Source organism: Leucoraja erinacea, chromosome 27 (assembly GCF_028641065.1).
Source record: "Leucoraja erinacea ecotype New England chromosome 27, Leri_hhj_1, whole genome shotgun sequence".
NCBI classification, from domain to species: domain Eukaryota; kingdom Metazoa; phylum Chordata; class Chondrichthyes; order Rajiformes; family Rajidae; genus Leucoraja; species Leucoraja erinaceus.
The window spans coordinates 3,376,097-3,391,605 of NC_073403.1; the positions used below are offsets into that span (position 1 = coordinate 3,376,097).

Genomic DNA, 15,509 nt, shown 5'->3' on the forward strand with positions numbered 1-15,509 from the left:
GGGGGAGGAGAGGGGGGGAAGAGGGGGGGGGGGGAAGAGAGGGGGGGGAGAGGGGGGGAAGAGAGGGGGGAAGAGAGGGGGGAAGAGAGGGGGGAGGAGAGGGGGGAGAGGGAGGGGGGGGGGAGAGAGAGGGAGGGGGGGGGAGAGAGGGGGGGGGAGAGAGAGGGGGGGAGAGAGGGAGAGATTTAAGTGACATGCAGACAGGGAGCAACATATACACAGACAATATAAATACACACACGCACACACAACAATGGTGAATATCACGGCGATCAAGTAGTGAGGAGGGGTGAGTGAAGGGGAGAGAGCTGTCACAGTGGAGTGTAGAGGTGAGGACTGCTGGACTGAGTTGTTCAGCGATGATCAGAGACACAATATTGTTGCCGCCCATCACGGAACAATGGAACTGTAATCACAGTATTGGGAATGTTCTCGATGCCGGCAAGCAGGGGGGGGGAAGCTGCAGGAATGTGTAAAAGCCAGAGGGTGGAATGACTGCGGGACTTCACCCATCCACATGCAGACTGGGAGAGTGGGCCACACACAGGCAGAGGAGGGACAGGCGACGGGAGCCAAGAGTTTCTGAAATGCATTCTGCAAGATTCCGGCCCAATAAGGAAGGCAGGCGAGATCACTGGACACGACTCTGGGATACAAGCCAAGGCAAGTGGGATGGATTAGTGTGGGAACTTCAAGGAAACGGGGGATCTTGTAGAAACATATAAAATTATAAAAGGACCGGACAAGCTCGATGCAGGAAAAATGTTCCCGATGTTGGGCGAGTCCAGAACCAGGGGCCACACAGTCTTAGAATAAAGGGGAGGTCATTTAAGACTGAGGCGAGGAAAATCTTTTTCACCCAGAGAGTTGTGTGAATTAATGGAATTCCCTGCCACAGAGGGCAGTGGAGGCCAAGACACTGGATGGATTTAAGAGAGAGTTAGATAGAGCTCTAGGGGCTGGTGGAGTCAAGGGATATGGGGAGAAGGCAGGCACGGGTTATTGATTGGGGACGATCAGCCATGATCACAATGAATGGTGGTGCAGGCTCGAAGGGCTGAATGGCCTCCTCCTGCACCTATTTTCTATGTTTCTATGATTATAGCTTGAGGTTTAGTTTAGTTTGGAGATACAGCATGGAAACAGGCCATTCGGCCCACCGAGTCCATGCCGACCAGCAATCACTCACACACCGGTTCAATCTTACACATCGGGGACATTATGCATGTGACAATTAACCAACAAACCTGCGCATCTTTGGAGTGTGGGAGGAAACCGGAGCACCTGGAGAAAACCCACTCGGGTCACAGGGAGAATGTGCAAACTCCGTACAGACAGTGCCCGCAGTCAAATATTTCGGGGACAAAAATGAAAACTGCTTATGGAGTCAGATGGCATTGCTGCAATAGGTAACATCCGAGCGGTGCAGCGAGTAGCGCCAGAGACCCGGGTTCAATCCCCGCCTCGGGTGCTGATTGTGTGGAGTTTGTACGTTCTCCCCGGGACCACGTGGGTTTTCTCCGGGATCTCCGGTTTTCCTCCAACGCTCCAAAGACGCAGGTGCGGGTTTGTAGGCCAATTGGCTTCTGTAAACTGCCCCTTCAGTGTAGGATGCGAAAATGGGGAGAACATAGAACTGGTGTACGGGGCAATCGCTGGCCGGCACAGCCAGGGTGGGCTGAAGGGCCAGTTTCCAGGCCGTGTTTCCAATCTAAACTCAAGGTAATATAAGCTGCAAGGCACGGTTTGAAAAGCAACGACAAACACACACACACACATATCTGGGGAAACATGCAGGCCCTGAGGGTTATAAATAGAGGCATCGAACACACAGCGACATTGTTGATGAATCTTACTAAAATACTGTAGACTGAAGATAAAATACGGGTTTGGCCACAACTATAGCAATGTGTAATGCCCCTGTCCCACTTAGGAAACCTGAACGGAAACCTCTGGAGCCTTTGGGCCCCACCCAAGGTTTCCGTGCGGTTCCCGGAGGTTTTTGTCAGTCTCCCTACCTGCTTCCACTACCTGCAACCTCCGGGAACCACCTGCAACCTCCGGAAACCTTGGGTGGGGCGCAAAGGCTCCAGAGGTTTCCGTTCAGGTTTCCTAAGTGGGACAGGGGCATAAGAACCATAGACAATAGGTGCAGGAGTAGGCCATTCGGCCCTTCGAGCCAGCACCGCCATTCAATATGATCATGACTCCTCATTGCCATTCGATATGAAAATCAGTGCTGCTTCCTGCTTGGATGGGGAGGGGGGAGGGGGGGGGAAGGCAGGCAGAGAGGTGGGGGGGAAGCAACACAGGGGGAGAGGGGGGGGCAAGGAGAGGGGGGCAATGAGAGGGGGAGGGGGGGCAGCAGGAGGGGGGGTGCAAGGAGAGGGGGTGGAAGGAGAGGGGGGACAGGGGGGTGCAAGGAGAGGGGGAGACTGAGAGGGGGTGCAAGGAGAGGGGGTGCGGAGAGGGGGTGCAAGGAGAGGGGGTGCAAGGAGAGAGGGGGGAGAGGGGGGTGCAAGGAGAGGGGGAGAGGGGGTGCAAGGAGAGGGGGAGAGGGGGGTGCAAGGTTTCCGGGGGGTGGGGGCAAGGAGAGGGGGTGCAAGGAGAGGGGGAGAGAGGGGGGTGCAAGGGGGGAGAGAACCACCTGAGAGGGGGGCGCAAACCGGAGGGGGAGAGGGGGGGGTGCAAAGAGGGGGGTGCAAGGGTTTCCGTTCAGGGGGTGCAAGGAGAGGGGAGAGGGGGGTGCAAGGAGAGGGGGTAGGGGCAAGGAGAGGGGGAGGAGGGGGGGCAAGGAGACAGGGGGGAGAGGGGGGTGCAAGTCGCCACAGAGGGGGAGTTGGCATGCACAGGGGGGGGAGGGGGGGTGCAAGGAGGGGGGGTGCAAGGGGGAGGGGGGGGGGGGGGTGCAAGGAGAGAGGGAGGGGGGGTGCAAGCAAGGAGAGGGGGTTGCAAGGAGAGGGGGGAGAGGGGGAGGGGGGGTGCAAGGAGGGGGGAGGGGGAGGGGGGGTGCAAGGAGAGGGGGAGAGGGGGGAGGGGGAGAGGGGGGGTGCAAGGAGAGGGGGAGAGGGGGGGGGCAAGGAGAGGGGGGGGGGGAGAGGGAAGGGGTGGGGGGAGGGGGGAGGAGGGAGAGAGAGAGGGGGGAGAGGGAGGGGAGGGGAGAGGAGGGGAGAGAGGGGGAAGGAGAGGGGGAGAGGGGGAGAGGGGGAGAGGGGGAGAAGGGGGGAGGGGGGGAGAGGGGGAGAGGGGGAGAGGGGGAGAGGGGGAGAGGGGGAGGGGGGTGCAAGGAGAGGGGGAGAGGGGGGGTGCAAGGGAGAGGGGGAGAGGGGGGTGGCAAGGGAGAGGGGGGAGGTGGGGTGCAAGGAGAGGGGGAGACGGGTGCAAGGAGAGGGGGAGAGGGGGGCAAGGAGAGGAGAGGGGGTGAGGGGGGGGAGGGGGGGGGGGGGGGGTGCAAGGAGAGGGGGAGAGGGGGTGCAAGAAGAGGGGGAGGGGGGGGTCCAACACAGGGGGAGGGGGGGGGGTGCAAGGAGAGGGGCCGAGAACACCATCAGGCCCAGTGATAATTTCCGAACTTGCATTGACTTCACAACCGTGTGCGCTGTTAGTGACTTGCCCCATGAACGGTCACTCACCTCCATTATCTGTTCTCTTGAGAGCACCGTCCTTGTGGGGGCACAGCTCACAGCGCTGGAAACAAACGCAGCAGATTCATTAGTCGTCCCCTCAGCCAGAGGCAGGGCAGCCATCGTCCCGGGCAGGTGGCTAGACATTCGACCCGGTTAAATACGATATGCAACGTCTGGAATAGCAGGTTCATTTAATAAAGGCCACGCACCGCCTGCTCAATTAGAAATGTGGAAATGGATGCTGTTGTGTAAACACACACACATCCACCACTGCTTTGCCCCAGGTAACATTGACAAAACACTCTTGTAATTTCCATTCGGTCTGAAGCAACGTGAAGCTACTATAGCAATGTGTCCCACTTAGGAAACCTGAACTCTGGAGCCTTTGCGCACCAACCCAAGGTTTCCGTGCGGTTCCCGGAGGTTTTTGTCAGTCTCCCTACCTGCTTCCACTACCTGCAACCTCTGGCAACCACCTGCAACCTCCGCGGAACCGCACTGACAGTCTTGACCTGAAATGTCACCTATCTGAGCTGAGATACAGTGCCTTCCCCAGGCTCTTCAGCCCATGTAGTCCAAGCCAACCAGTGGTCCCCGTACACTAGTACTATCCTACACACGGGACACATAAGCCAACTCGCCTGCAAATCTGCACGTTTTTGAAGTTTGGGAGGAAACCCGAGCTCCCAGAGAAAACCCATGTGGTCACGGGGAGAAGGGACAAACTCCGTAGAGACAGCACCCGTAGTCGGGATCTAACCCGGGTCTCTGGCGCTGTAAGGCAGCGACTCAGACGCTGCCGCCCTTGTTCTCACCTTGGAATATTTCAACGTTGAAGGAAGGGGAGGAACTACAAATCATCAGATTCTTCTGTGAGAGGAAAATGCCCTGACCTCATTGATACTTCATGGAAACTTACCCAATAGTGAAAGACCAGGATAGAGTGGACCTGGAGAGGATGTTTCCACTAGATGGAGAGTCTAGGACCAGAGGCCACAGCCTCAGAATAAAACAATTAATAGCCCTGTCCCACAGTGCGAGTTCATTCCAAGAGCTCTCCCGAGTTTATACTTGGTTTATACTCTCTAGAATTTAGGAGATTGAGAGGGGATCTTATAGAAACTTACAAAATTCTTAAGGGGTTGGACAGGCTAGATGCAGGAAGATTGTTCCCGATGTTAGGGAAGTCCAGGACAAGGGGGTCACAGCTTAAGGATAAGGGGGAAAATCCTTTAAAACCGAGATGAGAAGAACTTTTTTCACACAGAGCGTGGTGAATCTCTGTAACTCTCTGCCACAGAGGGTAGTCGAGGCCACAGTTCAATGGCTATATTTAAGAGGGAGTTAGATGTGGCCCTTGTGGCTAAGGGGATCAGAGGGTATGGAGAGAAGGCAGGTACGGGATACTGAGTTGGATGATCAGCCATGATCATATTGAATGGCGGTGCAGGCTCGAAGGGCCGAAAGGCCTACTCCTGCACCTAATTTCTATGTTTCTATGTTTAAAAAAAACATCAAACTCGTGGTAAGCACGGAGAATGAACGTAGCGGGTACGTCGGAGCTCGGGGACATCTCTTAGCGCTATCGGCAGGTACTCGGGAAGACTCGCTAACGGCAGGTAAGCACGGGAAGACTCCTGAAGATTTTTCACCCTGATGAAAAATGTCTACAAGAGCCCCGAGTACTGATGAGTGGCCATTACTGTAAATCTCCGAGTTCGAATCAGGGAGAGCTCTTGGAATGAAAGGGGTTTTACCTTTAGAAAGGAGATGTGGAGGAATGTATTTAACCAGAGGGACTATTCATTGCCACAGAAGGCTGTGGAGGCCAAGTCAATTGGTATTTTTAAGGCAGGGACAGATAGATTCTTGTTTAGTGCGGGTGTCAGGGGTTATGGGGAGAAATGAAATGAAATGAAAAAATGATTCAATTTATTGTCATTGTCAGTGTACAGTACAGAGACAACGAAATGCAACGAGAAGGCAGGAGAATGGTGTTGAGAAGGAGAGATAGATCAGCCATGATTGAATGGCGTAGTCGACTTGATGGGCCGAATGGCCTAATTCTGCTCCTATCACTTATGACCGAATGTTACACTCGTCCATGTTCTCCAGAGATGCTGGCCGACCCGTTGAGTTACTCCAGCACTTTGTTATTCTACGCAAGATACCAGCATCTGCAGTTGTTTGTGTCAACTAATCCTAACAATGGCAACAGTAAGAATCACTACAGACACAGGCCCTTGTGCCCAACTCATCCTCGCCAGCCAAGATGCCCATCACAGCTCGTCCCATTTGCCTGCGTTTGACCCATGTCAAGTCAAGTCAAGTCACATTTATTTATATAGCACATTTAAAAAACAACTCTCGTTGGCCAAAGTGCTTTACATTTGTTATAAGAATAGTCTAAAAAAACAAACTACATACATATAGTTCTCTGGAACTCTCTGCCACAGAGGGTAGTTGAGGCCAGTTCATTGGCTATATTTAAGAGGGAGTTAGATGTGGCCCTTGTGGCTAAGGGGATTAAAGGGTATGGAGAGAAGGCAGGTATAGGATACTGAGTTGGATGATCAGCCATGATCATATTGAATGGCGGTGCAGGCTCGAAGGGCCGAATGGCCTACTCCTGCACCTATTTTCTATGTTTCTATGTTTCTATATATACATGTAGCCCTCGCTCAGTGGACGTCAGGAAAGGCTTGGGAGTGTAGATAAGATTTTAGTCTCGACTTAAAGGAGTCGATGGAGGGAGCAGTTTGTTCTGATGGGAAGGGGGATGCTGCTGTTCCACAGTCTAGGAGCTGCAACCGCAAAGGCACGGTCGCCCCCGAGCTTATGCCTAGACCGCGGGATATTCAGCAGCCCCAAGTCGGCTGATCTGAGGGGGCCTGGAGGTGGAGTGGTGGGTGGGAAGACTTTTAATGTAGGAGGGGGCAAGCCCATTGAGGGCTTTGTAGACATAGAGGAGGGTCTTGAAATGTATACGGGACCGCACAGGGAGCCAGTGGAGAGAGTTTTGCCAGGATCGGGGTGATGTGGCCCCTGTTTCGGGTGCCCGTCAGGAGTCTGGCTGCGGCGTTTTGGACCAGTTGCAGGCGGGACAGGGAAGATTGGCTGATGCCAGTGTAGAGGGAGTTGCAGTAATCTAAGGCGGGAGGGCTGTTGGTAAAGCCCCAGCTAGTTCGCCAATATCCTTCAAGAGGAGAAAGTCTACTGTCCTCCCCCAGCCTGGTCTTCGAGTAGACATGAAGCACTGAAGTAACTCAGCGGGTCAGGCAGCATTGCTGGAGAAAAAGGATGGATGATGTTTTGGGTCAGGACTCTTCTTCAGACCCATGTCCATGGCTCCTAGCTGATATCGGGAAAAGGGTCATAGTCATGGAGTCATACAACGTGGAAACATGCCCTTTGGCCCAACTTGCCCATGCCATCCAACATGCCCCATCTACACTAGACCCACCTGCCTGTATTTCCCTCTAAACCTGTGCAATCCCTCTACCTACCTGTGGAAATATTTCTTAAACGTCCCTTCCTCAACTACCTCCTCAGTCAGCTCGTTCCGTACACCCACCACCCTTTGTGTGAAAAAGATACCCCTCAGGTGCCTACTAAATCTTCCCCTCTCCTCCCCCCCCCCACCCTCACCTTAAACCCATGTCCTCTGCTTCTCGATTCCCTTACTCTGGGCAAGAGACTCTGTGTCGTTTATTTCTGGGATGTCAGGACTGTCTTATGAAGAAAGACTGGATAGACTTGGTTTATACTCTCTAGAATTTAGAAGATTGAGGGGGGGGGGGATCTTATAGAAACGTACAAAATTCTTAAGGGGTTGGACAGGCTAGATGCAGGAAGATTGTTCCCGATGTTGGGGAAGTCCAGGACAAGGGGTCAAGCTTAAGGATAAGGGGGAAATCCTTTAAAAGCGAGATGAGAAGAACTTTTTTCACACAGAGAGTGGTGAATCTCTGGAACTCTCTGCCGCAGAGGGTAGTTGAGGCCAGTTCATTGGCTATATTTAAGAGGGAGTTAGATGTGGCCCTTGTGGCTAAGGGGATCAGGGGGTATGGAGAGAGGGCAGGTACGGGATACTGAGTTGGATGATCAGCCATGATCATATTGAATGGCGGTGCAGGCTCGAAGGGCCGAATGGCCTACTCCTGCACCTAATTTCTAAGTTTCTATGTTTAGCTTCTATGTGTCGCAGAGGAGTATTGATAGCGGAATGTTTTCTGACCAGGAGGCGCTGCGAGTGAGCAGTTAGCCCGGACTGGCAACTAACAAAGCTTTTTAAGAATAAGTGCCCCATGGGGAGAGATTGGGTGTTTGACCATTCCCTGCCTTGTGGCAAGAAGAAATAAATCCATCAGGGCACGGGGCTCCAAATGTGGAGCTCATTAGCGGGACTTGCTTGGGTGGGACCCAGTCACGAGGAGTGCCATTGAAACCCTCCTGTCCGGCTTGCATCCATTACTCAGCTGCCTCAAGCAGCTTGCACTGGGTCCCCAGCTCAAAGGCACCCGAGGAGAGAGTTACAGCCCAGCGCCATCTGATGCAGTAACTCTGATGCACCCCGCAGGCTGGCTTTGTGGCCACAACTTTATAGAGAGTTTCAAAACTGGCAGCCGGAAATATAACATGCTGCATAAATTGTCAGAATCTTTTGCCCCCTCCCATATTCCCCCCCCCCAGCCCCCCTAACGTGGGGAGGGTCAAAAGAGGAAGGCACAGGTTGTGGGTGAGAGGGGATTGGAGGTGAAGACTTCTTTATTTCTTCACACATCAGGAACTTGCTGCCAGAGGAGGCGGTCGAGGCAGAAGCAACGACCACGCTTTTAGTCAAAGACCCTATAGGAGCGAGATAGACCACTCGATGAAAAAAAAAAATACATATAGTACGGTCATGGGCAGATTCATGGGTGATTTACGGCGCCATTTTGGTAACCGCCTTCCGTCTCCGCACCAAAAATCCCGTAGATAACCAGCGCGGAGACGGAAGCCGGTTACGGGGGAAACACCCTCGTAAAAATAAATGTTCTTTGGGAAAAATCTTCTCCCCATTTTCAGAATTTTAATTTATTATAATTATAGGGGGGGATTCTTTTAGGACCGAGATGAGAAAAACATTTTTCACACAGAGAGTGGTGAATCTCTGGAATTCTCTGCCACAGAAGGTAGTTGAGGCCACAGTTCATTGGCTATATTTAAGATGGAGTTAGATGTGGCCCTTGTGGCTAAAGGGATCAGGGGTTATGGAGAGAAGGCAGGTACAGGATACTGAGTTGGATGATCAGCCATGATCATATTGAATGGCGGTGCAGGCTCGAAGGGCCGAATGGCCTTTACTCCTGCACCTATTTTCTATGTCTGTTAACACAAGCTGTTCCCCCGCAACGTTGATTACACTGCGAGTCGGGTCGGGTCGGGTCGGGTTACTGAAATGGATGAAAAAAAGGCCCACGTTCCGCTCCGTTGCGTACTACACGTCAGCCCATCGCATTTAGAAGGAGTGATCGATCTTGCTCCGCTATAGGATCTTTGCTTTTAGTTTCGTTCAGAGATGCAGTGCGGAAACGGGCCCTTCAGCCCACCGAGTCCGCGCCGACCAGCGATCACCCCAACCCCTATGCCAACAATTTTACCGAAGCCAATTAACCTACAAACCTGTATGTCTGTGGAGTGTGGGAGGAAACCGGAGCACCCGGAGGAAACCCACGTGGTCCCAGGGAGAACGTACAAACTCTGTACAGACAGCGCCCGTAGTCAGCATCGAACCCGTGTCTCTGGCGCCGTGAGGCAGCAACTCTACCGCTACTCCACCGTGCCCGCCTCAAGTCTTTGATCAAATTTACGAAGTGATATTATTTAACCTGCGTTATCTCTTAAATGTTATTCTACAAGGAATGAAACTATTTTCAGATGCATTAAGGGGCCCTGTCCCACTGTACGAGGTAATTCAAGAGCTCTCCCGAGTTTTAAAAGGAAATCGAACTCGTGGTAATCGCGTAGAATGTACGTAGCGGGTACGTCGGAGCTCGGGGACGTCTCTTAGCGGCTCGTAACGCTAACGGCAGGTACTCGGGAAACGCGGTAAGCTCGGATAGACTCGCGAAGATTTTTCAACATGTTGAAAGATGTCCACGAGAGCCCCGAATACCTACGAGCGGCCATTACCGTAAATCTCCGCGTTCGAATCAGGGGAAACTCGGGAGAGCTCGTGAATTAGCTCGCATAGTGGGGCAGGTCCTTTAGCAGAGTATTTAAGAAAATCAGTGCTACACGTTTAATTCCCAGGCTAATAACTGCTTGTTGTGGCTTTGTTGACTGCCAGATGTAACCATGGCAATGTTTCATGCAGCATGCTCATTAAAAATATTCCAATTGTGATACCCTTGATAGATGCATCTTAGAACATGTAGGATACCAGCTGAAGGAACATTCAGTTTAGTTTAATGTGTACCGAGGTACAGTGAAAAGCTTTTGCTGCGTGCTAACCAGCCAGCGGAAAGACAATGCATGTTTAAAATCGAGCCATTCACAGTATACGGATACATGATAAGGGAATAATGTTTAGTGCATGGTAATGGCCCTGTCCCACTGTGCGAGTTCATTCCAAGAGCTATCAAAAAAAATCAAACTCGGGGTAAACGTCACGGAGAATGAACGTAGTGGGTACGTCGGAGCTCGGGGACGTCTCTCAGCGCTAACGGCAGATACTCGGGAAGACTCGCTAACGGCAGATACTCGGGAAGACTCGTGAAGATTTTTCAACACGATGAAAAATGTCCACGAGAGCCTCGAGTACCGATGAGTGGCCGTTACCGTGAATCTCCGAGTTCAAATCAGGGCAAACTCGGGAGAGCTCTTGGAATGAACTTGTACCGTGGGGGCAGGGGTTTAAAGCCAGCAAACTCCGATCAAAGATAGTCCCAGGGTCCTCAATGATAGTTCAGCACTGCTCTCTAGTTGTGGGAGGTCGGTTCAGTTGCCTGATAACAGCTGGGAAGAAACTGTCCCCTGAATCAGAAGGTGTGCGTTTTCACACCTCGATACCTTTTTCCCCCCCCCCCGACAGGACGGGGGGGGGGGGGGGGGGGGGAAGGGAGTGTAAAACAAATGATGAATCATCGTGGGGTATAAACAGGCACGAGTGGTGGATCAGGACTGCAGTGGGAGGCACAACGAACTACAGATGCCCCACAGGGTGCTGGAGTAACTCAGCAGGTGGGTGACTCAGAAGAAGGGTCCCGACTCAAAGCGTCACCTATCCATGTTGCCCGACCCCGCTGAGTTACTCCAGCACTTTGTCTCCTCTTTGCCCCATTATTTTGTCTCTGGTGCCAACATGCACAGATGGGTTGATGGGCTGCATAGCTGCAGCTTGGCAAGGAATCGAGGACGAAAAGCTTCCTCGGAGCCGATATGGTAGCATCAGGCTCTGTTACTGCAGTAATGGCACGAGATACTCGTTTGGGCTGCGTGGGGTGCCAGGGAAGGAAGCTCAGAAAACGATACAACTCAAAAAAGGCATACCATAAACAACAACTCCAGTCTGGAGGTGCTTGCCAGCTGCCAGTGGAAGCAAAGATCCCTTTGGTCTACTCCATTGAACCTGTGTAGGCCCTTCTTCAGACTGGAGAAGGAATAGAAACATAGAAAATAGGTGCAGGAGTAGGCCATTCGGCCCTTCGAGCCTACACCGCCATTCAATATGATCATGGCTGATCATCCAACTCAGTATCCCATACCTGCCTTCTCTCCATACCCTCTGATCCCTTTAGCCACAAGGGCCACATCTAACTCCCTCTTAAATATAGCCAATGAACTGTGGCCTCAACTACCTTCTGTGGCAGGGAATTCCACAGATTCACCACTCTCTGTGTGAAAATTTTTTTTCTCATCTCGGTCCTAAAAGACTTCCCTTAAACTGTGACCCCTTGTTCGGGACTTCCCCAACATCGGGAATAATCTTCCTGCATCTAACCTGTCCAACCCCTTAAGAATTTTGTAAGTTTCTATAAGATCCCCCCTCAATCTTCTAAATTCTAGCGAGTGCAAGCCGAGTCTATCCAGTCTTTCTTCATATGAAAGTCCTGCCATCCCAGGAATCAGTCTGGTGAACCTTCTCTGTACTCCCTCTATGGCAAGAATGTCTTTCCTCCGATTAGGAGCCCAAAATCGATTTGTCGACAACAGCATTTGTCGATACCCTTCAAGTCTAAAACTACAGAGCTTGCTACTTGCTCTCATTGTTGGGCAAATAACGGGGAATAGAGTCGCACAACACGGAAACAGGCCCATCGGCCCAACTTGCCCGCACCGACCAACATGTCCCATCTACACTAGTCCCACCTGGAATTCTCTGCATCAGAGGGCGGTGGAGGCCGGTTCTCTGGATGCTTTCAAGAGAGAGCTAGATAGGGCTCTTAAAAATAGCGCAGTCAGGGGATATGGGGAGAAGGCAGGAACGGGCTACTGATTGGGGATGATCAGCCATGATCACATTGAGTGGCGGTGCTGGCTCGAAGGGCCGAATGGCCTACTCCTGCACCTACAGTCTATTGTCTGCGTTTGACCCATATCCCACTAAACCTATCCTATTAATGCACTTGTCGAAATGTTTCTTAAACGTTGCGATAGTCCCGGCCTCAACCACCTCCTCCGGCAGCTCGTTCCATACACCCACCACCCTTTGACCCTTTAACTCTCTAGAATTTAGGAGATTGAGAGGGGATCTTATAGAAACTTACAAAATTCTTAAGGGGTTGGACAGGCTAGATGCAGGAAGATTGTTCCCGATGTTGGGGAAGTCCAGGACAAGGGGTCACAGTTTAAGGATAAGGGGGAGATCCTTTTAAAACCGAGATGAGAACTTTTTTCACACAGAGAGTGGTGAATCTCTGGAACTCTCTGCCACAGAGGGTAGTTGAGGCCAGTTCATTGGCTATATTTAAGAGGGAGTTAGATGTGGCCCTTGTGGCTAAAGGGGATCAGAGGGTATGGAGAGAAGGCAGGTACGGGATACTGAGTTGGATGATCAGCCATGATCATATTAAATGGCGGTGCAGGCTCGAAGGGCCGAATGGCCTACTCCTGCACCTAATTTCTATGTTTCTATGTTTGCGTGGAAAAAGTTATCCCTCAGGTCTCCCGCCAAACCTATTCTCCATCACCAACATATGTCCTCTGGTTCTCGATTCGCCTGGTCTGGGCAAGTGACCGTGTGCGTTTAGCGGTGGAGGAAGTCAAGACCTAAGTTCCTGGGCCCAGCACGTTGATGCGCCCATCAAATCCTCTTCATCTTCCTCGGACGATTGAAGAGATTCGCCACGTCGACGAAGACTCCATTGAACATCAGGAGCTCGGCAGAAGGAAAACGGATTGGCTGCATCACGGATTGGTCCACCAACGCCAACTCCAGCGTTCAAGGAACAGAGAAGATTACAGAGAATGGCAGCCATTAACAACTTTGTGGAGTGGAGTGCACACAATAACCTCCATCTCAACACCACAAAAACGAAGGAGATAGTTGTGGATTTCAGGAGGGGGAGGAGGAGGACTCAACCAACACCAATCACCATCAGGGGCACTGAGGTGGAGGTGTGTGCAGCTTGACAGTGAGCTGGACTGGAAGAGTCATATGGAGGCAGTGTACAGGAAGGGACAAAGTCGACTGTATTTCTTAAGGAGGCTAAGGTCCATTCAACATCTGCCAACCCCTACTGTGCAGTGTCTACCATTCAGTGGTGGCCAGTGCTCTGTTTTTTGCTGTGGCCTGTTGGGGAGAAGGCGCCCGCATAGCGGACAAAAACAGACTGGACAAGCTGATCAGGAAGGCCGGCTCAGTGGTCGGGGCTGAGAGCAACTAACGGTCCAGCAGGTGGCAGAGGCCAGAACTCTGAACAAACTGGGTTCAATAATGACCAACCCCACTCACCCACTCCACGCCCTGAAGGTGATCAAGAGCAGCATCTTCAGTCAGAGACTGATTGCACCAATGTGCAAAACTGAGAGATATAGGAAGTCTTGTATACCAGCTGCTATAAGGTTTTATAATGCACAAAAATAATTTTGCATTTTTTTAGTATTCATTCATTGTATTTTAACTTATTAAGTATGGAAGCTATCTGAGGAAATGTGTGGTGTTATGTCTGTCTTGAAGCTGTTGTGGCACTGTAATTTCCTGTAAAGGATTATTAAAGGTTATTCAATTCAATTCAATGTCCCAGCCCATCGCGGGTACCGATCTTCCCACAACGATGGGATCTACAGGAGGCAATACCTCAGAAAGGCAGCCGATACCTTCAAAGACACACCACATCCTGTCCGTGCTCTCGTTTTGCTCCTACCATGAAGGTGGTGGTGTAGGAGCCTGAACACCAAGGCCCACCAGGTTCAAGAATGGCTTCTTCCCAACAAACAACTACACAATACCAACCGAGGCAGCTATGACCTTCTACGTACACAGTCTATGGTAGCACCACAAACTTCCGTTTTGCACTCTTGTTGTCGCTAAGTATGATAGTTATTGATTATGGGTTCATGAGTTCAAAAATTCAAGGAGCAGAATTAGGCCATTCGCCCTATCATGTCTACCCCGCCATTCAATCATAGCAAAAGGATTTCAGTATAAGAGCAGGGAGGTTCTACTGCAGTTGTACAGGGTCTTGGTGAGAGCACACCTGGAGTATTGCGTACAGTTTTGGGCTCCTAATCGGAGGAAATAAATTCTTGCCATAGAGGGAGTCCAGAGAAGGTTCACCAGACTGATTCCTGGGATGTCAGGACTTTCATATGAAAAAAGACTGGATAGACTCGGCTTGTACTCGCTAGAATTTAGAAGATTGAGGGGGGATTTTATAGAAACTTACAGAATTCTTAAGGGGTTGGACAGGCTAGATGCAGGAAGATTATTCCCGATGTTCGGGAAGTCCAGAACAAGGGTCACAGTTTAAGGGAAGTCTTTTAGGACCAAGATGAGAAAAACATTTTTCACACAGAGAGTGGTGAATCTGTGGAATTCTCTGCCACAGAAGGTAGTTGAGGCCACAGTTCATTGGCTATATTTGAGAGGGAGTTAGAAGTGGCCCTTGTGGCTAAAGGGATCAGGGGGTATGGAGAGAAGGCAGGTACAGGATACTGAGTTGGATGATCAGCCATGATCATATTGAATGACGGTGCAGGCTCAAAGGGCCGAATGGCCTACTCCTGCACCTAGTTTCTATGTTTCTATCTCATTTTATGCAGCATCTTATATTTACGACTACTAGCTTTGAGCCCTGCATCTATCGTCCCCTCTCAACCCCATTCCCCTACTTTTGCCCCATAACCGCCCCCGACATCCATACTAATCAAGAATCAATCAATCACTGTTTAAAAAAATATCCATTGACTTGGCCCCCACAGCCATCTGTGGCAATGAATTCCACAGATTCACCACCCTCCGACAAAATAAATTCCTCCTCATCGCATTTCTAAAGGACCGTATTTTTATTCTGAGGCTGTGGCCTCTGGTGCTAGACTGCTCTACCAGTGGGAACATCCCCTCCACATCCATCCGCTCCAGGCCTTTCACGATTTGGCAAGTTTCAATATTTATATATTTATCTGTATTTTCAGGCCTAGTCTTCTCTGTGGATTGTCACCTTGTCGTGGTGGAGAAGCTTGTGTGGTCCTGAGATCCTGAGAGCATAGAAACATTGAAATTAGGTGCAGGAGTAGGCCATTCGGCCCTTCGAGCCTGCACCGCCATTCAATATGATCATGGCTGATCATCCAACTCAGTATCCCGTACCTGCCTTCTCTCCATACCCCCTGATCCCTTTAGCCACAAGGGCCACATCTAACTCCCTCTTAAATATAGCCAATGAACTGTGGCCTCGA

The 15,509-nt window shown here is 51.2% G+C and overlaps 1 protein-coding gene across 1 annotated transcript in view; it reads right to left on the reverse strand.

Moving 5' to 3' along the window:
• The window catches only part of LOC129710098 (protein AF-10-like), a 167,456-nt gene that overhangs the window by 129,214 nt on the left and 22,733 nt on the right, over positions 1–15,509 (reverse strand). Inside the window, 1 exon segment of the mRNA XM_055656816.1 lies at positions 3,633–3,687. Within this exon segment, the coding sequence (XP_055512791.1) occupies positions 3,633–3,687 (55 nt within the window).